The following is a 24,008-nucleotide window of genomic DNA, read 5'->3' as shown; positions in this document are numbered from 1 at the left end:
TTCAGCGTGATGAGCGGACGCTTTAGATATTAGTCTGCACAAACGCCCCAACTACATCACGAGCATGCGTTTATGAATCAGTGAGAAATTGTGAATATACCATAAATCATTTTCATTAATCAGTCACTTACGTTTAGTTACACATAAGTACGCATCTAATTACCTTTGAAGGTTTCCGTTGATCTTGGTGCGTCATCAGAAAAGGCGATGCTGGTGGGACTGTTTAAAGCACTCAGTCCGGGGAATCGTAGACTATTTTTCCAATTTGAGACTCCTCGTCCACCTTTTCCACAAGTTCACGCAACTCTTGTAACTGTTTCTCAATCTTGTCCAACCGGTCATTCGTTTGTTCCTTGTCCGAAGTGGACGTCTCAACATAGTTGTTGAGACTGTTGATGGAATATTCAATATTGGCTGGACACCCACAACTGTCAAGCCTACCACTGGGGACAGGGGATGGGGTGGTGAAGGCTGGTTCAGTGGTTGGGGGTAGCAATCCCTGGGTTGTGTACAACACCCTCTGTCTCGACCGCTGTCGTTCTTGCTCCTTCCTTTCTAATTCCCTCTCTCGTTCCCTTCTCTCAGTTTCTCTTTGCCTTTCTCTCCCTCCTGCTGTTGGGAAATATATACTTTTGCATGCAAATTGTGTGAATGTCAGGTGCTACAAGTAGACCTGGGTGCCCTTGTACAAAACAACCTTAGCGCTACGACAGTCGTAAGTCCATGTTAAGGTATGAGAGTTACGATCGCTTTAGCCCTAAGATCGCTTTGAATAACGGCACCCTGAACATGCTGCACTTTGCAAGAACACCTGGTGTCATCACTGTTCATTGCTCCAGTCATAATAATTGCACAGCAATATTTAAAATTGAATCCTGTTACTGGGGATGATCAAAACTGGTTATTTATGTCCACTGTTCATCACCTATCAACACTATTTAACGGTTCAGTGATGGCTTCTATTCAGCGCTAATTAACTGTTAAGTGCTGGCTTCCATTTGTCCTTTCCATTTGTCCTTTACCAATCACACATCAACGCCTGTTACCTGTTATCTTCCATTATTTAGCCTAGTGGTGGTCCGATTAATTGAAATAATCGAAGATTGGTCGCGGTGACTAAACGACCAAGCAATCGATCATGTTTTCTCATAATCGAACACAAACAATTCTGGAACACTTGTTTTCATCAACAATATTTTTCACAAGGTTGGTTTTGTCTGTTACATTTCATAAGCATTATAAGCTCGTTCCAAGTCATGATTGAATTTATCTTAAAGACACCAAGAACTTTATGTTCCTTACATACTAGTCATCCTTTAGAGATGTGAAATATTGCCCAAACCTCCCAAAATAACTACATGTTTGTTTCCTTATTTTTTTGTGCATTAACAATTTCAGAAATGACGCTAACCACTTATTTTCGATGATTGATCGGTGGTAATGAACCAATCATCAATTATGAGATTTTAACCAATTCCCAACACTAGTTTAGCCTCCATCTTTGTTGTCTTATTACTTGTGTTGTTCTTACATGTATATATATATATATGTTCTCTGCCTCATACTATTCATTCACCTGATGAAGGAGTAAGGATATACTCCGAAACGTTGTGTTCCTCATCATAAAGAAATTTGACATCCATAAAAACTTCTTCCTGGTTATCTGTTTAGTATTGACGATCTGTATTGGATGCCAGCCGCGAAAATGGAGGGCCGTAATGTTTCTAATCCACCATAGCATTATGGAAATAAATATCTAGACTCTTCCTTGAACACTTGCTATTTTGGACTTGTACCATATGTTCCTGTATTTGTTCAGGTGAACATGTGTTCACCTTTACGCGAACACTTAATACCATCACTATTTGATAGTGATTCATTAACGTATGTTCATGATATAGTGAAAATAGATTCTGTCGTTGGCAAAGATTTCTTAAGGATGACAAAGTGTTTTAATGAGTCACAAAGAGCATAAGACGACTCAGTATTACACATTAAATCTGAAATTTATTATTCGGCATTTTCGTTTTATGTTGCAACATCAAAAGAAATATTTCACAGCAGAACATATACTGACGAAAGGTTACGGTGTTATTTAACTTTTTTCCGAATTAAAATATATTGTTGTATAAGCATATCCCGGTGTCGCGTTGTGTGGAACGAAAGACAAAAAATACCGCCAGTCTTTCCGTTTTCTGCTTCATACTGAAGTCAGCTTGTTGACATTTTCCGCCACGAGCCAAAGTCACGTGATCCGTTATTGTATCAGAACCAGACTGGTATCATTGTGTGGAACATTACAACACATCCCTTAAGCAAATACTACAACTTGGACTGTTCCCTGGCTGTTGGTCTCAGAGAACCCAAACCTACGGGTTTCTTTGTATGTGGAGGCAAGTTTCTCCAGACCATTTGGACGCGCACAGGCGTTTTTAAGTGGATGCCTACTAGGGCCGGCAGACCAATGGCCTTTAAGGGAATCCATCGTCACTAAACTTTCAAAGGCCCGATTCGCTTGTGGCCGGTGTTTTTTGACATCCCATTGTTTGTGCAGATTGGGATTCGTGGCAATCTTTCATTGCCGTTTCCCCAAAACGACCGACGCCTGTCTATCCAACATCTGGTCCACTTACCGTCTGGAAATTGGCCTGGAAGCATGGAAGTGCATATACTTCGAAATATACTGCTAATATGTGTTCTGCTTCTCGTATGCGTACAGCTCAGCTTGCAGCAGAGGGATTATAATGAATACGACGACATCGACGACGGACTGACACCAGCTCCTAGGGCACGACGGCCACGACCAGATCGACATCGTACAAGCAGTCGGACCAGAGGAAGGGACAACAGCAGGAGGGAGAGAGAGAGGCAAAGAGAAACTGAGAGAAGGGAACGAGAGAGGGAAATAGAAAGGAGGGAGCAAGAACGACAGCGGTCGAGACAGAGGGTGTTGTACACAACCCAGGGATTGCTACCCCCAACCACTGAACCAGCCTTCACCACCCCATCCCCTGTCCCCAGTGGTAGGCTTGACAGTTGTGGGTGTCCAGCCAATATTGAATATTCCATCAACAGTCTCAACAACTATGTTGAGACGTCCACTTCGGACAAGGAACAAACGAATGACCGGTTGGACAAGATTGAGAAACAGTTACAAGAGTTGCGTGAACTTGTGGAAAAGGTGGACGAGGAGTCTCAAAATTGGAAAAATAGTCTACGATTCCCCGGACTGAGTGCTCTAAACAGTCCCACCAGCATCGCCTTTTCTGATGACGCACCAAGATCAACGGAAACCTTCAAAGGTAATTAGACGCGTACTTCTGTGTATCTAAACGTAAGTGACTGATTAGTGAAAATGATTTATGGTATATTCACAATTTCTCACTGATTCATAAACGCATGCTCGTGATGTAGTTGAGGCGTTTGAGCAGACTAATATCTAAAGCGTCCGCTCATCACGCTGAAGTTCCGGGTTCGATTCCCCACATGGGAAGAACGTGTTGAGCCCGTTTCTGGTGTTATTGCTAGAATAGTGCTGAAAACGGCGTAAAACCATACTCACTCACTCATGATATAGCCGGATTTGCACAATCGGCTCTGTTTTTAGCAATGATTTCTTGTTGACGTGCAAAGTTCTTTGTTGATTTTATTAAATCAAATAGTACACGTTTAATCTTTTACTGATATGGGGTGCGATTAGATCTTTAAATGATTGACTTATTATCTGTGCTTACTTTTGGGGGATCATATTTACTACCGTTCTTAGTTTACGCTGTTAGATAGGTCCGTTATTTTGTGTGTTTGTGTGTCTGTGTTTCTGTCTTTGTGTCTGTGCGTGTCTGTGTGTGTTTGTGTGTCTGTGTTTCTGTCTTTGTGTCTGTGCGTATCTGTGTGTGTCTGTGTGTCTGTGTTTCTGGCTTTGTGTCTGTGCGTATCTGTGTGTGTTTGTGTGTCTGTGTTTCTGTCTTTGTGTCTGTGTATCTGTGTGTGTTTGTGTGTCTGTGTTTCTGTATCTGTGTGTGTTTGTGTGTCTGTGTTTCTGTATTTGTGTCTGTGTATCTGTGTGTGTTTGTGTGTCTGTGTTTCTGTCTTGTGTCTGTGCGTATCTGTGTGTGTTTGTGTGTCTGTGTTTCTGTCTTTGTGTCTGTGCGTATCTGTGTGTGTTTGTGTGTCTGTGTTTCTGTCTTTGTGTCTGTGTGTATCTGTGTCTGTGTGTCTGTGTGTGTGTGTGTGTGTGTTTCTCCCTATATGTGTCTGTGTAAGCAATCTATGTCATCTATTGTCATTAAATATAAAATCTAAAAACAAATATGATTTAACAATGAAACTGATACGATGAATCCGCTTACGCGCTACACAGCACCCTCCCGCAATTAGACCACAGACCTCATGCTTTGACCTATGGAGGTTTCACTTGTGTTAAAATCTGTTTACAGAAATGTGGAATGCAAGTACAGTGTAACCAAAGAAGATAAAACAAAATTAAGTCTCAGTTTGCAGGTATTCACGGGCAATTTACATACAATGTACATATGATTTCATGTCAGTTGAAAGTTATATTTACGGACATTTACATTCAAATTTACAAAATGTATTGCGGGATTGACACTGTGTGTGTGTGTGTGTGAAGTCAGAGGTAACTTTTTTGTATTTGCTAGGAGATAACATCGGATGTCATGCCGTGGTGGTCGATATTCGATTACAATGAAGGTCCTTACCCTTAATATTTATAACTTTTGGTGTTTGATATTCTATTAACTGAAGGTGTTTGCCATAAGTTTACATTGAACCTCGTACCCACAATAACTGTAGGTGTTTGGTATTAGACTACATTGGACTTATATTGGACGACAAAACCCACAACTCTTTGATATTTGATATTAGATTTCTTTGGATCGTACCCATAAAAACTGTAGGTGTTGACATTAAATTACATTGAACCTCGTACCCACAATAACTGTTTGATGTTTGACATTAGATTACATTGGTCCGTACCCACAATAACTGTAGGTGTTTGATGTCAAAACCCACAATAAATGTTTGGTGTTTGATACTAGATTATATTGGCCGTCAAATACTACAATAAATGTTTGATGTCTGATATTAGATTATATTGGACGTCAAAACCTACAATAAATGTTTGACATTAGATTATATTGGACGTCAAAACCCACAATAAATGTTTGATGTCTGCACCAAGCAATCCACCGAATCTTGACCACCAGATACCAAAATGTCACCTCTTAAGACAGAAATGCTGAAGATTCATTCTACCTGAATTTCCACCAGTTCTTTGATGAAAGACTACAATGTATGTCTGTATCCTTAATGACTATTGGCGTTTATGTCAGATTACAATTAACATCGTTAACAGATTATATCTTTACGCAGTGGGAATGATCCAAAACAAGTTTTATAACAAAATATTACTTAAATCGACCTACAAGCATGTTTTCTAAGAACAAAAATACTAGATTTCGTGTTGTATATTTTACATATTTTATTGCATGTGTAAAGCATTTTACTGACAATCCGTTTTCCCGCCTGTGTCAGGAATATAATATAGGTAGAAACAACGCCACATTAACTCAACCTGCAACCAACTGCTCGCATATCACCTCAAACTAGGCCCAGGAACCAAATTCCGGAATTCCTTGCCATTTGTTAACATCTTTAATCCATTATTGTCCCTAACAATAACATTTCTTACCTCATAAATGTGGAGGTTTCCTCCATGTTCGGCTAATTATACAGTATTGTTGCCACACGTTACTCGGGGGAAATTGTGGAGTTGGCGATTTCCTTTAGAACACTTCACGATTTGTCTGTATGTTTGTGTGTCCATGTGTCTGCATTTGCTAGCTTCGCTGGTGTGTTTTCTTTGGTTTCTAGTCCTTTTGGTATACTTGAATATCTTCATCATGGGGGCCATCCCCCATCCTCGTATCGACGGATCAATTCACCCATCCATCCAACCATCCATGTTTATCCATGTAGTCGTAGCTATCACCTATGTGTCTATTAAGTATCAACCTATGCTTTGTTGTAAGAGGGGAATAACGGGATCGGGTGGTCAGGCTCGCTGACTTGGTTGACACATGTCATCGGTTTCCAGTTGCGCAGATCGATGCTCATGCTGTTGATCACTGGATTGTCTGGTCCACACTCGATTATTTACAGACCGCCGCCATATAGCTGGGATATTGCTGAGTGCGGCGTAAAAGTAAACTCACTCACTCTATTAAGTATCCGTTATCAATGCAAAGCATCTATGTGTCTATTTATTACTTGCAAGGCTTCATTTTAGCATCAAGTTATCTGTCCAGGCACAGTCCAAGTTCGTCCATAATTATAGTGACAAGCATTTATCCAGGTGCCAATATACGTTTTCCTTTATTTATCTAGCCTTCTGTGTATTTATCAACGCATGCATTCATTTTGCCATCCATCAATCTTCCTGTCCAAAATATATATGCATCCTTTCTGGTATCCAACTGCATATCTATGCATCTATCCATTTGTTGACTGCTGCATCTTATCTGCAATATTGCGGGATCAACCGTCAGTCTATCATCAAAACATCTGGACACAATATGAATGTGTTTCAACTAGTGGTGGTCCGATTAATTGAAATAATCGAAGATTGGTCGCAGTGACGAAATGACCAAGCAATCGATCATGTTTTCTCATAATCGAACACAAACAATTCTGGAACACTTTTCGCATTAACAATATTTTTCACAAGGTTGGTTTTATCAGTTACATTGCATGAGTACTACAAGCTCGTTCTAAGTCATGATTGAATTCATCTTAAAGACCCCAAGACAGTTGTGTTCCTAACCTACTAGTTATCCTTTCAAGATGTGACATTTGCCCCCCAAAACCCAAAGAACTACATGTTTTTTCTTTATGTTTTGTGTATTAACAAAAATAACCAGGACAACTTTCATAAATGACGCTAACCAATTATTTTCGATGATTGATAGGTTGTAATGAAGCAATCATCAATTATGAGATTTTAACCAATTCCCAACACTAGTTTCAACCCCATTCGCATTCATGATTTATCTATTCAAACTCTCATATATCTTTGCATTCTATCCATTCATTTTTGTGTCATGTGATGCTGCTACGGTGCTTAACCTAAATAAAAGTTGTAACAAATAGATACATTCATGTAATACTACAACAATGCAATAATGTATGTAAACCCGAAGTAAAGTATCACATGCTTGCTTGATACAGCAATGCTTAACATGAATGTAAACGTATAACAAATAATAGATTCATGCAATGATAAAACACTGCTAAACATGCATGCATATCTGGGACAAATTGAACGCGCATGCATACTACTACAATGTTCAACACCCAAAGCTTTAACAATGCTATGCATGCGAATCTGTAACAAAACATATACTCATGCCAATAATGGTTGTCACCCCCCCCCACACCCCACCCCATGCATTCAAATAAACAAAGTAAAACTAAAGCTGCAATGAATACTGCATGCAAATAAATTACAACGAATGCTATGCATTTTGTTTGCTCATTAAAACTGTAACAAATAACAATGTTATGCAAACAATACCAGCTATCAAGTCTGTAACAATGTTACACAATATCCATTCAACAAAGCTCAATATCCGAATGTTCAAGTGTTACATCCTGAGCCTGACGGTATCTTGGCGTGGCTTACAAGAGTAACAAACACAGAGCAACCCAACACCGCTTTTACGACCGCTTCTGAGGCATTTCCCCAGGTTAAACCCCATTCCCCGGTCGCCTCCGCTGTTCCTTGTCTTACCCCTCAGAACGGAAGTACAGACTTGTGTTTTTCACCCCAGGGGAAGTTCTTTCCTTGTCAATTCTCATTTACATCCGCCGAAGCATTTGTGCCAGAAATAGATGCCGTGAAGTCAGCACATGAATTAGGCATGGTGAAAAACGTTCCTCGTCCGACCATCCGAATGGTGCAATAATAGAAACGAGGTGCCTCTTTCGGGGATATGTGGCTAATCAAATCAGTTTATCATGTACAGATGTACAAAGGAAATGCCAGCTAAACTCGGTGCCAGTCTGCTACCACCTGCTTGTACTACATGGCTCTGATACTTTGTTGGACGTGACTGAAAATATTAATATTGTTTTTTATGCTTAAGTGATGTACGTTGAATTTCTGTTTGTATACGTATCTATTTTGTTAATCTTGATGGATTTCTTTTAATTATCCCCACTTTTCTCGAAACGTAATTCTTATAATGAAGTAAAGACAACATTTTGTGTTTTATTGCCGCAGCAGCTGCATCATCACCATCACCATCATCATCATCATCATCATCATCATCATCATCATCATCATCATCAAGTTCTGTCGCTATTTCATCACTGTTATGTTCATCATCTTTAAACTATCACGATAGTTGTCGCCATTTCTACCAACATGCTGGTCAGCATTGTTATCATTAAAACTGTCTTTGGCATCATCATCCTCATCATCTTTACCATCTTGTCATCATTATTATGCTCATCATCTTTACCATCATACCTTTAATTGAGATCATCATCATCACCCGCTGGTGGTTTATGTGATAACGGCGACTGATTGTGTGATTTCAAATTGTAACCAACTTTAGACTCTAACTAGCGCGCTATAATGAATGCATTATTATATACTACCCATCAAAAGTTTAGACTCACTAGTGTAAATGTAGCCACTTACTTGTCCACTGTTCTAAACTAGCTTTTTGCAAAATATTCCATACTGTTTAAAGGTACTGTTTAGTTATGAACTGGTGTATTGTAAAACATATTCGTAACATTGAAAAGATTATTGTCATGAGTTCAGTAAATGATTAAAATCTGTGAAAATTGGCGAATTCTTAACAAAACTTTACACCAAAACGAATCTGTTCACATGCACGACATTTGCTCATGCCTTTCGCAATTTGAAGCATCATCCTTGTGCAATTCATCTGCATAAGGTTTTCAGTTGGTTCCCCCCAAGTTGGTGGAGAAATTCATCTTCGATGTAACCACATACATATACATAACATAGTGAGTGCTTTAAGTGAGTCTAAACTTTTGATGGGTAGTATATATCATATTCCCCCCTCTTTCAGTTGTTCGTGTTGTCGTTTAGTCAATAGAAATACATTTCACAGCCAAATGAGATTAAATTAAATACAAAGGTCAGTGCGCCCCACGAGAGGCACTCTTGTGTCACCAGCATACCAGACAAAACAGTTGAAGAGCTTATAGACTCATTCCAGGACAATCCCTCACCCCACCAACCCATCCACCTTCACCCCACACACCCCTCACCACCTGTTTTCCTAACAACCCGTGAAGGTCCGGGTTAGAATGAACCTTCAGTAACCCATGCTTGTCGTAAGAGGCGACTAACGGGATCGGGTGGTCAGGCCCGCTGACTTGGTTGACACATATCATCGGTTCCCAATTGCGCAGATAGATGCTCATGCTGTTGATCACTGGATTGTCTGATCCAGACTCGATTATTTACAGACCGCCACCATATAGCTGGAATATTACTGAGTGCGGTGTAAAACTAAACTCACTCACTCACTCACTCTTCCTAACATCCCCGCCCTCTTCCCTCAATTCAAATGCAAATCCAGACAATATTTAACGTGGCTTTGCACCAAAATGATAAAAAATCCACCTGTTAACCATCTGCAAACGATTCGTTTTCAGCCAAATATTTACGTTCTCAAGAACTGAAGTTTTAGAATGGAAAGCGTTTGGACAAAATTGGCCACACCCTTACAAAGTGACTAAAAAATTATCCGTTTTAAAACAATAGATGTCGGTGATCGCATCCTTGACCTCATTTCAATCTGAATAAATATCATCCGGTTTGAATTACTTCATATAGAAAATGTATATGTCTGAATGTTTGCCAAACACCCATTGGCCTTGAGGGTTGCATTCCCCAGTTAAAGAATTTGTAGAAATGTTGAAGTGCATATATTTTAGCTTAGGGCAACAGTCACATTACCACGGCAACACGAGTGCTGAGTTGTTAGCTGGCGTTTACCAATAAACACAAATATATAATCAGACGATTCGGACTAGATTTGGTCTTCATCAATGCATCCTGGTCATATGAAAATACGAACGGACTGGTTGATGCATGTTATTGTATCTTACGATGCTCATGATGTCAATCACTAGATTGTCTGGTCCAGACTCGAGTAGTTACAACCCCCATATAGCTGGAATATTGCTGAATTACACACAAAACGAACAGAAGTATCACTAACAATGACTATATAATGCCCAAATAATTATTCGTTCTGATAGTAGTCACAAGAAAACAGCAATAACTCACTGGCTTGTCTCGAAACACGGATGTTTCCTCGAAGGTTCCGAATGTTTCGTTTAACAAGGCTTGACTGTATTAAAACACAGGGCTGTGTTCTGTGATTCTGATCTTAAAGTGGTACCCTTTTAATGATGGCACATGTGTTGTACATTCCAAAGCCTCAAATGTCATGGAGACAACATCAGGTCCATTCAGTGGGTGAGTGAGTGAGTTTAGCTTTACGCTGCTTTTAGCAATATTCCAGCAATATCACGACGGGGGACACTAGAAATGGGCTTCACACATTGTACCCATGTGGGCAATCGAACCCGGGTCTTCAGCGTGACGAACGAACGCTTTAACCTCTAGGCTACCCAACTGCCCCAAGTCGATTCAGCGTTTAATCAGACACAGACAGACAGATATAGTAAACTACGGTTATGACGAACTCAAAGGGACCACAAAATGTTGTTCGGTATAACCGTAGTTCGTTATAAGCATTTCGATAAAACGTACAAGTGGCTGGACCCAAATTCATTACGTTGTATCCGTCAGTTCGTTACAAGCGAGTTCGTTATAAGCATACTGTAGACTGTAGACACAGTTCCCAAGTTTGTTAATTTCATCGCATTGACTCATGTATATATTGACAACAAACAGGAAATTCCTGAACAGATGCTGTACACGTGCATGCCGGCCAACTTACACGGCATGCATCCTATGAAGCCTCGAAGGTTGATAACCTGTGTTAAAGTCAACCAGGTGTGGCTAGAAGCTCTGACCCAGATATTGCCTGATCCATTTGATGCAAACAAGGTGTTTTGTTTGTCGGACATGGTGAAGCTGTATGGGGTAAAGACGCTGATTAAGTCCTGAGAATTAAGTCGTTTCATATGAACCCATGAAGATCAGGTTAGAATTGATCTTCAGTAACCCATGCTTGTCGTAAGAGGCGACTAACGGGATCGGGTGGTCAGGCTCGCTGACTTGGTTGAAGCATGTCATCGTATCACAGTTGCGTAGATCGATGCTCATGCTGTTGATCACTGGATTGTCTGGTCCAGACGCCAGACCGCCGCCATATAGCTGGAATATTGCTGAGTGCGGTGGTAAATAACTACCAAACCAACGTACAATTATGTGGTCTGTTATCTGTTACTCTCTGTCTTTTATGGCTAACGTTAGATAGAGGAGTAAACATGTCTACGGTCATCTGACAAACGACCAAACGCTCTTACTGCTTTATCAGCAGGTTTATAAACATAGGCACTATATATTCAACACAAGTTGACACCAGACGGAAAACACATGCTGACCTGGCAGACCAAACCGTTATGTGGGTTCCTACAGTTAATCCCTCCCGAATCATTCCAATCTTACGTTACAATGTAAACAAACCGCCCCTTGCCGAATATGTTTTTCCAAATGCCAAATGGAATCGATATTTCGACATGCTGGCAAAGCACATGAAATATGCACACGTGGCACCGACCTCTCTGCTTTGTTTTCAACAGATTGTCAGGACGTTCTAGATCGAGGGAACCCCCGGCGGGGGATCTACCAGATCAAACCTGAAAGCAGCGCCTACACATCCCTGGTGTTCTGCCAAGATGGATGGACGCTCCTGCAAAGGCGGTACGACGGTCAAACAGACTTCCACAAGTAAGCCATGACGTCATCGCCTGTAGCCATCAGACCGACCTCTGTGCGCATGGATGGTCGAGGGGTAGCCTAGTGGTTAAAGCGTTTGCTCGTCACGCCGAAGACCCGGGTTCGATTCCCAACATGGGTACAATGTGTGATGCCCATTCCTGGTGTCCCTCGGTGTGATGTTGCTGGAATATTTCTAAAAGCGGCATAAGACCAAACTCACTCTTCTGTACTCAAGGATGGTGGAGGGGTAGCTTTGTGTTGAAAGTGTTCGCCCATCAACAAAAATTCTCGAGTTTAATTCCACACATTTGTAAAATGTGTCTAGCCCATTTCTGATTTATCACACTGACAGTGATATTGCTTGAATATTGCTAAATCGGCGTAAAACCATATTCACTCACAAGGATGGTCGAATAAAAGTTTCAGAACCACACACCATATACAATTATACAATCTACGCAATCTACATTTATTAAACAGTCCTTATTTGTTCGACCAGTAAGTCATGATATTTGCAAAACGTAATAATTCTGTGTAAGCATATAAGCCACTAAAAATGTTTGAGGTAAAATAGTTTTGGATAGATTTTTTTTTACATTTAAAACAACTGGCAAATCTGGATCATATGTTATGTCAACTAACAAAATAGCTCTTAGATCTTGCTTGGCTGAACCTGGCACATTTAAGTAGATACTGAAGACTGTTCAAGTCGTAGAATGTAGAGCTACTGACTGAGTTTGGTTTTACGCCGCTTTTAGCAATATTCCAGCAACATCACGGCGGGGACACCAGAAATGGGCTTCACATTTGTACCCATGTGGGGATTCGAACCTGGGTCCGGCGTGACGAGCCAACGCTTTAACCATTAGGCTACCCCACAGTCCCAGTCGTAGAATGTAGAGCTACAGTTGCCCAATATATTAACATAACACCGAAACACGAATGTTTACTGAAATTTATGTCCACTCTTAACGTAACGCATTTTATAGGACATGGTAAGGAAGAAGTCATGCCCTGTTAATCGATAAATTGACATTACACGACTGTGGTGCCAAAATGGTAAGTAGAACATTAGCGGAAAAGTAGGTGATCAGTCTTCGTCAGACACAGTGCCAGGCTCTTGGGCACCATGTCCCCCACGCTTCGTAAAAACGCCTTCCACATTCATTATAGTATCAATTGCCTGTATCACTGACTCATCCATCAAATCTTGGAGCCAAAGCAGCTTCATCTTCTATTATCTGTTGTGTTATAATAATAATAATAATAGTCCATTTATATTGCGCGTTTATCCATGCACATTGCATGCTCAAAGCGCTGACATATTACCCCTGGTCAACGAGTACAGAACACTCCATGTGGAGAATACAACCGGTCGCCTGTCAGGCGCTCAAGGTTCAAATTCAGACTACCATCGCATCATACCAGGTACCCAATTTTACTGCTGGGTGGACAGAGGCAATTTTGAACAAACTCACTTGCCTAAGGTGAGACCACATGCGTCACATGCGCTTCGTTGTGGGGCAGGACTGAAGTCCTAGAAACTTTCAGGAGTCAAGCTGCCAAACACGGTCACCCATCCGAGGACTGTCCGCGACCAACGTTGCTTAACTTCAACTGATTGTGACCTGAGCTCTACGCACAGGACCACACACCGCCACGGATATAATTACATTCTATCTTGATAAATGCCACAGATCTTATCGCCTGTTTAAATTTGTTCTATATCCACATCTATCACATCACTATCTTAGACTCTCGTTCGTGGATGTTTTTGATTTGATTGTAGGAGGTTGACCTTTTGATATTCTGGTTTAATATGTCGCTCTGACAAATAGGTTCGCCATGAAAAACAGTAATATATGTCTGCAATAATAAACCGAATCTTAATAGAGTAAGATTTCACACAACTATAAAATTGTAACAAGTAATCCTACCACACAATAAAATAACCCTGTAACACTCAACGCAATGTAGCATATCCCTGTAACAAGTAATCACATAACACAACCATAGCATACCTGTAACATTCAATACAATCACACAACTATAACATCTCCCTGCAGCAAGTAATCAAATCACACAACTATAAAAATGCCTGTAACAAATAACCTTATCCCACAACTATAATATAATCCTGTAACTTTCAGTATAATCACACAACTATAGCATATCCTTGTAAGAAGTAATCACATCGCACAACTATAGCATATCCCTGTAACAAGTACTCACATCGTACAACTATAGCATACCCCTGTAACAGGTAATCACATCGCACAACTATAGCATATCCCTGTAACAAGTAATCACATTGCACAACTATAGCATATCCCTGTAAAAAGTAATCACATGACAAAACTACAGCATATCCCTGTAACAAGTAATCACATTGCACAACTATAGCATATCCCTGTAACAAGTAATCACATAGCACAACTATAGCATATCCCTGTAACAAGTAATCACATGACACAACTATAGCATATCCCTGTAACAAGTAATCACATAGCACAACTATAGCATATCCCTGTAACAAGTAATCACATTGCATAACTATAGCATATCCCTGTAACAAGTAATCACATAGCACAACTATAGCATATCCCTGTAACAAGTAATCACATAGCACAACTATAGCATATCCCTGTAACAAGTAATCACATCGCACAACTATAGCATATCCCTGTAACAAGTAATCACATCGCACAACTTGAGCATATCCCGGTAACAAGTAATCACATAGCAAAACTATAGCATATCCCTGTAACAAGTAATCACATCGCACAACTATAGCATATCCCTGTAAACAAGTAATCACATTGCATAACTATAGCATATCCCTGTAACAAGTAATCACATCGCACAAACTATAGCATATCCCTGTAACAAGTAATCACATCGCACAACTATAGCATATCCCTGTAACAAGTAATCACATCGCACAACTATAGCATATCCCTGTAACAAGTAATCACATTGCATAACTATAGCATATCCCTGTAACAAGTAATCACATAGCACAACTATAGCATATCCCTGTAACAAGTAATCACATCGCACAACTATAGCATATCCCTGTAACAAGTAATCACATCGCACAACTATAGCATATCCCTGTAACAAGTAATCACATGCACAACAACTATAGCATATCCCTGTAACAAGTAATCACATCTGCACAACTATAGCATATCCCTGTAACAAGTAATCACATCGCACAACTATAGCATATCCCGGTAACAAGTAATCACATAGCACAACTATAGCATATCCCTGTAACAAGTAATCACATTGCATAACTATAGCATATCCCTGTAACAAGTAATCACATAGCAAAACTATAGCATATCCCTGTAACAAGTAATCACATAGCACAACTATAGCATATCCCTGTAACAAGTAATCACATCGCACAACTATAGCATATCCCTGTAACAAGTAATCACATTGCACAACTATAGCATATCCCTGTAACAAGTAATCACACTGCACAACTATAGCATATCCCTGTAACAAGTAATCACATGGCACAACTATAGCATATCCTTCTGACAAGTAATCACATGGCACAACTATAGTATATCCCTGTAACAAGTAATCACATGGCACAACTATAGTATATCCCTGTAACAAGTAATCACATGACACAACTATAGCATATCCTTGTGACAAGTAATCACATCGCACAACTATAGCATATCCCTGTAACAAGTAGTCACATGGCACAACTATAGCATATCCCTGTAACAAGTAATCACATCGCACAACTATAGCATATCCCGTTAACAAGTACTAACATAGCACAACTATAGTATATCCCTGTAACAAGTAATCACATAGCACAACTATAGCATATCCCTGTATAAAGTAATCACATGGCACAACTAAAGCATATCCCTGTAACAAGTAATGACTTCGCACTATAGCATATCACTATGACAAGTAATCCTGCCACACAAATGTAGCATATCCTTGTAACAAGTAATCATATCGCACAACAGTAGAAAGGCTCTGTAACTGGTAATCTCGTCACACACCAACAATATATCTCTGTAACAAGTTATCGAATGACATACCAGTGGCAAAAATAATTCCCTGTTACAGTAATTCTGTCAAAAAACAGTAATATCTGTTCTGTAACAAATTTGACATTGAATTGACGTCTTTTCCCCGTTCTTTCACACACACGCTCGCACGCGCACATACACACAATCACTAATAAAGTTCACATGGCAGATCGCCGTTTTTGTTATGTCAGCTTTCAACATTGATTTGCAGAAATGTGCACCCTTTTTAGCCAGCCGCCAGGTTGTATTAGCGTGCGGTTAACTGATTCCAATATGGACGCCTCCCAGTGTTGCTCGAGATATGTCAAGTGAAACCGAGTCGAGCCGAGTGTGGTCGCGATGTAAGAAGGGAGCTAACTCGTCTTCGCTTAGAGCATAAGCTGAATACCCCCCAGTTGTGGTTCACTGTTCACGGAAATATTCGCCTTTATAGAAAGGAAGTTAAAGCAGCATTTCCTTAATGTGTATTGCTATTTCTTTCTCGGGCAGATTTCCAGAATGGTTTAATGCACGGTTAATGTATGTAAATAAACTCAGATCTTTCATGAACTAGTCTTTCAACCACTTGACACCCCCCACTCCAACCCCCCAGCCTCACCTGAGATTAACATACACGGTACGCCAAAGGCGTTTACAGCATATTGTCGACGCTGTTGAGAATTTATTTTTTGTAAAGAACATATCAAATGTTCTTATGTGCATGTGTTGTGTGGCTGCACGAACGGCTAAGGACACGCAGTTCGCAGGCAGGGTTGCGTCCCTTGAGCACGCTGAAAGCCTCTGATTGTGAGTTTTGAATTCCTGTTGAAATTGGGTTTTAAACAATCACATCATACCTGTGCTCTTGGTTTTCACCTTGTTGGTAAACGTCTGAGTCCTGATTCACCTCGAGATTTCCTCATGATATAATAATAGCAATGGAATACTGTGCAAAACGGTGTGAAACTTCACTCACTCACTCACTGTGTATTGTGTTATTATGTCACTCACTGTGTATTGTGTTAATAGGTCACTCACTGTGTATTGTGTTAATAAGTCACTCACTGTGTATTGTGTTAATAGGTCACTCACTGTATATTGTGTTAATAAGTCACTCACTGTGTATTGTGTTAATAAGTCACTCACTGTGTATTGTGTTAATAAGTCACTCACTGTGTATTGTGTTAATAAGTCACTCACTGTGTATTGTGTTAATAAGTCACTCACTGTGTATTGTGTTAATAGGTTACTCACTGTGTATTGTGTTAATAGGTCACTCACTGTGTATTGTGTTAATAGGTTACTAACTGTGTATTGTGTTAATAAGTCACTAACTGTGTATTGTGTTAATAAGTCACTCACTGTGTATTGTGTTAATAGGTCACTCACTGTGTATTGTGTTAATAGGTCACTCACTGTGTATTGTGTTAATAGGTTACTAACTGTGTATTGTGTTAATAAGTCACTAACTGTGTATTGTGTTAATAAGTCACTCACTGTGTATTGTGTTAATAGGTCACTCACTGTGTGTATTGTGTTAATAGGTTACCCACTTTGTATTGTGTTAATAAGTCACTCACTGTGTTTTGTGTTAATAGGTCACTCACTGTGTATTGTGTTAATAAGTCACTCACTGTGTATTGTGTTTGTAGGTTACTCTCTGTGTATTGTGTTAATAGGTTACCCACTTTGTATTGTGTTAATAAGTCACTCACTGTGATTTGTGTTAATAGGTCACTCACTGTGTATTGTGGTAATAAGTCACTCACTGTGCATTGTGTTAATAAGTCACTCACTGTGTATTGTGTTTGTAGGTTACTCACTGTGTATTGTGTTATTAGGTTACTCACTGTGTATTGTGTTAATAAGTCACTCACTGTGTATTGTGTTAATAAGTCACTCACTGTGTATTGTGTTAATAGGTCACTCACTGTGTATTGTGTTAATAGGTTACCCACTGTGTATTGTGTTAATAAGTCACTCACTGTGTTTTGTGTTAATAAGTCACTCACTGTGTATTGTGTTAATAAGTCACTCACTGTGTATTGTGTTTGTAGGTTACTCACTGTGTATTGTGTTATTAGGTTACTCACTGTGTATTGTGTTAATAAGTCACTCACTGTGTATTGTGTTAATAAGTCACTCACTGTGTATTGTGTTAATAGGTTACTCACTGTGTATTGTGTTAATAGGTCACTCACTGTGTATTGTGTTAATAGGTTACTAACTGTGTATTGTGTTAATAAGTCACTAACTGTGTATTGTGTTAATAAGTCACTCACTGTGTATTGTGTTAATAGGTCACTCACTGTGTATTGTGTTAATAGGTCACTCACTGTGTATTGTGTTAATAGGTTACTAACTGTGTATTGTGTTAATAAGTCACTAACTGTGTATTGTGTTAATAAGTCACTCACTGTGTATTGTGTTAATAGGTCACTCACTGTGTATTGTGTTAATAAGTCACTCACTGTGTATGTGTTAAAAGGTTACTCACTGTGTATTGTGTTAATAAGTCACTCACTGTGTATTGTGTTAATAAGTCACCACTGTGTATTGTGTTAATAGGTTACTCACTGTGTATTGTGTTAATAGGTCACTCACTGTGTATTGTGTTAATAGGTTACCCACTGTGTATTGTGTTAATAAGTCACTCACTGTGTTTTGTGTTCATAGGTCACTCACTGTGTATTGTGTTAATAAGTCACCACTTTGTATTGTGTTAATAAGTCACTCACTGTGTTTTGTGTTAATAGGTCACTCACTGTGTATTGTGTTAATAAGTCACTAACTGTGTATTGTGTTAATAAGTCACTCACTGTGTATTGTGTTAAAAGTTTACTCACTGTGTATTGTGTTAATAAGTCAGTCAGTCAGTGTATTCTGTTAATAGGTCACTCACTGTGTATTGTGTTAATAGGTCACTCACTGTATATTGTGTTAATAAGTCACTCAGTGTATTGTGTTAATAAGTCACCTCACTGTGTATTGTGTTAATAGGTCACTCACTGTGTATTGTGTTAATAAGTCAGTCAGTCAGTGTATTGTGTTAATAAGTCACTCACTGTGTATTGTGTTAATAGGTCACCACTGTATATTGTGTTAATAAGTCACTCAAATGTATTGTGTTAATAAGTCACTCACTGTGTATTGTGTTAATAAGTCACCACTGTGTATTGTGTTAATAAGTCACTCACTGTGTATTGTGTTAATAGGTTACTCACTGTGTATTCTGTTAATAGGTCACCACACTGTGTATTGTGTTAATAGGTTACCCACTTTGTATTGTGTTAATAAGTCACTCACTGTGTTTTGTGTTCATAGGTCACCTCACTGTGTATTGTGTTAATAAGTCACTCACTTTGTATTGTGTTAATAAGTCACCACACTGTGTTTTGTGTTAATAGGTCACTCACTGTGTATTGTGTTAATAAGTCACTAACTGTGTATTGTGTTAATAAGTCACTCACTGTGTATTGTGTTAATAGGTTACTCACTGTGTATTGTGTTAATAAGTCACTCACTGTGTATTGTGTTAATAGTTTACTCACTGTGTATTGTGTTAATAAGTCAGTCAGTCAGTGTATTCTGTTAATAGGTCACTCACTGTGTATTGTGTTAATAGGTCACTCACTGTATATTGTGTTAATAAGTCACTCACTGTGTATTGTGTTAATAAGTCACTCACTGTGTATTGTGTTAATAAGTCACTCACTGTGTATTGTGTTAATAAGTCAGTCAGTCAGTGTATTGTGTTAATAAGTCACTCACTGTGTATTGTGTTAATAGGTCACTCACTGTATATTGTGTTAATAAGTCACTCACTGTGTATTGTGTTAATAAGTCACTCACTGTGTATTGTGTTAATAAGTCACTCACTGTGTATTGTGTTAATAGGTTACTCACTGTGTATTGTGTTAATAGGTCACTCACTGTGTATTGTGTTAATAAGTCACTCACTGTGTATTGTGTTAATAAGTCACTCACTGTGTTTTGTGTTAATAGGTCACTCACTGTGTATTGTGTTAATAAGTCACTCACTGTGTATTGTGTTAATAAGTCACTCACTGTGTATTGTGTTAATAGGTTACTCACTGTGTATTGTGTTAATAAGTCACTCACTGTGTATTGTGTTAATAGTTTACTCACTGTGTATTGTGTTAATAAGTCAGTCAGTCAGTGTATTCTGTTAATAGGTCACCACACTGTGTATTGTGTTAATAGGTCACTCACTGTATATTGTGTTAATAAGTCACTCAGTGTATTGTGTTAATAAGTCACTCACTGTGTATTGTGTTAATAAGTCACTCACACCAGTGTATTGTGTTAATAAGTCACTCACTGTGTTTGTATTGTGTTAATAAGTCACTGTATATTGTGTTAACAAGTCACTCACTGTGTTAATGTCATTGTGTTAATAAGTCACTCACTGTGTATTGTGTTAATAAGTCACTCACTGTGTATTGTGTTAATAAGTCACTCACTGTGTATTGTGTTAATAGGTCACCACTGTGTATTGTTGTGTCAATAACTGTGTATTGTGTTAATAAGTCACTCACTGTGTATTGTGTTAATAGGTCACTCACTGTGTATTGTGTTAATAAGTCACCACTGTGTATTGTGTTAATAGAGTCACTCACTGTACGTGTGTTAATGTGTCAGCCAATAGGTCACCACTGTGTATTGTGTTACTGTGTATCACTGTATATTGTGTTAATAAGTCACTCACTGTGTATTGTGTTAATAAGTCACTCACTTGTGTTAATAAGTCAGTCAGTCAGTTGTGTTAATAAGTCACTAACTGTGTCAATAGGTCACTCATGTATTGTGTTAATAAGTCACTCACTGTGTATTGTGTTAATAAGTCACTCACTTGTTGTGTTAACAAGTCAGCTCCACTGTGTATTGTGTTAGTGGAGTCACTCACTGTGTATTCTGTTAATAGGTCACTCACTGTGTATTGTGACCCACTTTGTATTGTGTTAATAAGTCACTCACTGTGTTTTGTGTTCATAGGTCACCACTGTGTATTGTGTTAATAAGTCACTCACTTTGTATTGTGTTAATAAGTCACTCACTGTGTTTTGTGTTAATAGGTCACTCACTGTGTATTGTGTTAATAAGTCACTCACTGTGTATTGTGTTAATAGGTCACTCACTGTGTATTGTGTTAATAGGTTACTCACTGTGTATTGTGTTAATAAGTCACTCACTGTGTATTGTGTTAATAGTTTACTCACTGTGTATTGTGTTAATAAGTCAGTCAGTCAGTGTATTCTGTTAATAGGTCACTCACTGTGTATTGTGTTAATAGGTCACTCTGTATATTGTGTTAATAAGTCACTCAGTGTATTGTGTTTAATAAGTCACCACTGTATTGTGTTAATAAGTCACTCACTGTGTATTGTGTTAATAAGTCAGTCAGTCAGTGTATTGTGTTAATAAGTCACTCACTGTGTATTGTGTTAATAGGTCACTCACTGTATATTGTGTTAATAAGTCACTCACTGTGTATTGTGTTAATAAGTCACTCACTGTGTATTGTGTTAATAAGTCACTCACTGTGTATTGTGTTAATAAGTCACTCACTGTGTATTGTGTTAATAGGTTACTCACTGTGTATTGTGTTAATAGGTCACTCACTGTGTATTGTGTTAATAGGTTACTAACTGTGTATTGTGTTAATAAGTCACTAACTGTGTATTGTGTTAATAAGTCACTCACTGTGTATTGTGTTAATAGGTCACTCACTGTGTATTGTGTTAATAGGTCACTCACTGTGTATTGTGTTAATAGGTTACTAACTGTGTATTGTGTTAATAAGTCACTAACTGTGTATTGTGTTAATAAGTCACTCACTGTGTATTGTGTTAATAGGTCACTCACTGTGTATTGTGTTAATAAGTCACTCACTGTGTATGTGTTAAAAGGTTACTCACTGTGTATTGTGTTAATAAGTCACTCACTGTGTATTGTGTTAATAAGTCACTCACTGTGTATTGTGTTAATAGGTTACTCACTGTGTATTGTGTTAATAGGTCACTCACTGTGTATTGTGTTAATAAGTCACTCACTGTGTATTGTGTTAATAGGTCACTCACTGTGTATTGTGTTAATAGGTTACCCACTTTGTATTGTGTTAATAAGTCACTCACTGTGTATTGTGTTAATAGGTCACTCACTGTGTATTGTGTTAATAAGTCACTCACTGTGTATTGTGTTAATAAGTCACTCACTGTGTATTGTGTTTGTAGGTTACTCACTGTGTATTGTGTTATTAGGTTACTCACTGTGTATTGTGTTAATAAGTCACTCACTGTGTATTGTGTTAATAGTTTACTCACTGTGTATTGTGTTAATAAGTCAGTCAGTCAGTGTATTCTGTTAATAGGTCACTCACTGTGTATTGTGTTAATAAGTCACTCACTATGTATTGTGTTAATAGGTTACCCACTGATATGCAGGAGCCACGATGATTACTCACTCACTTTGTATTGTGTGACTCACTCACTTCCTCACTGTTGCAGGAGCTACGACGACTACATTGAAGGCTTTGGCAACTTCTCTGGAGAGTTCTGGCTGGGCCTTGAGATCATGCATCAGCTGACCATGGTGGAGCCCTTTGACCTACGAATCGATCTTGAGAGCCGATCAAGCAAGTTCTACTACGCCGTCTACTCTGGCTTCAAGGTCGGCAATGAAGACGAAGACTACCGACTCGATTTCACGAACAGAACCAGCGGAAACACCCGAGACGGGCTTCGGCACAACAAAGGTCGTGGGTTCTCTGCTCGGGACCATGACCGAGACGCATGGCGCAGTTACAGCTGTGCCAATCATTATCGATCTGGATTCTGGCTGGATCGATGTGGATCCGATCTGAACAGGGATCCGACTAAAGGTGTATTCGGTGGTACAAAATGGGGAGGTCGGTACGTTAAAAGTTCTCTGATGAGGATGAAACCGGCAAGATCAATGAGGCCGAAAGACTTCAATGCATCTCCTTGAATTAGCACCAAGGAGGTTGAAAATTGAAACTATTTTTTAAACATGTTGACAATTGTTGAAATTAAATGACTGTTCTTTAGCGATCATCTTACACTTCATCTAATCAATACTTATTGTTCCAACTTGACGGCTTTGTATACACAACGTTGGTCAACCACCAGTGTTCACAGACCGAGATGTAGCGTGACCCTTGGCTATTTTAAGTCATCCAATGAAAACAGGCCATGCACTTCTCTCGCGAGATAAATATACCGTACTCCGTGCACAGTCTTGTGAGAACCCTACGGGGCTCATCTATATGCAATGTGCAAAGTAGTACATGTTGAACGAGACATATGGCCTTACGTGCGATGTTATCTAAGCGCTCATTGGTCACAGCCCTGTCGCGCACTCCGGAATGTGCCGAAAACAGAGTCAATGCTGCAAAGCGACCGTAATTACCCACGGGTGACGATCGAACGCTGAGTATACAGAACCGTGATGTATTGAAATCAAATCTAGTTACCTACAGTCTGCCAACATAAGGCAGCTTTGTCACATACGATAGTAAATATATTTGGCCGTTTAGGTGTATAAATCTAGGAAATGATTGTAAACTTTGCTGGTAATTCCCCCAGAAACGGTGATGTCCCGTTATTTGCCCTAACTTGGAGGAAGAACTGTTATAACGCTATGTGATCTTGTGTGCACAATATATAGCAATAGTGGTATCTATTCCATATCATTCTTTGTGATAGATCTCTGTCAGAGGTCATTATAATATCGACCATTACTTTAAGTCCGATATGACAAAGCGTAGGACTGTGTTATGCATTATCAACTTGAATATGCAAGTGCAATAATTAAAGTTGCTATTTATGTGACAGATTCAGTTGTTTTTTTCTGTTTTGCATGTGAATTTGTTCATGCTACTATTTCATGTATAGGGCGGTTGGGTAGCCTAGAGGTTAAAGTGATCGCTCGTCACGCCGAAGACG

The 24,008-nt window shown here is 39.1% G+C and overlaps 1 protein-coding gene across 1 annotated transcript; it reads left to right on the top strand.

The window, feature by feature from the left end:
* The first annotated feature begins 2,306 nt into the window (after positions 1–2,306).
* Positions 2,307–23,894, top strand: LOC124265954 (angiopoietin-related protein 1-like). Its single transcript, XM_046700776.1, has 3 exons — positions 2,307–3,302; positions 11,839–11,986; positions 22,551–23,894. Exons 1-3 carry the CDS (start codon positions 2,657–2,659, stop codon positions 23,029–23,031), a joined length of 1,275 nt encoding a protein of 424 aa, XP_046556732.1. The 5' UTR covers positions 2,307–2,656; the 3' UTR covers positions 23,032–23,894.
* The last annotated feature ends 114 nt before the right edge of the window (positions 23,895–24,008 follow it).

The sequence above is a fragment of the Haliotis rubra genome, unplaced genomic scaffold (genome assembly GCF_003918875.1).
Source record: "Haliotis rubra isolate DU_JTF1 unplaced genomic scaffold, ASM391887v1 Scf1221, whole genome shotgun sequence".
NCBI lineage: Eukaryota > Metazoa > Mollusca > Gastropoda > Lepetellida > Haliotidae > Haliotis > Haliotis rubra.
The sequence above is the reverse complement of the archived record's forward strand: the minus strand, read 5'-3'. Positions and strand labels throughout refer to the sequence as shown.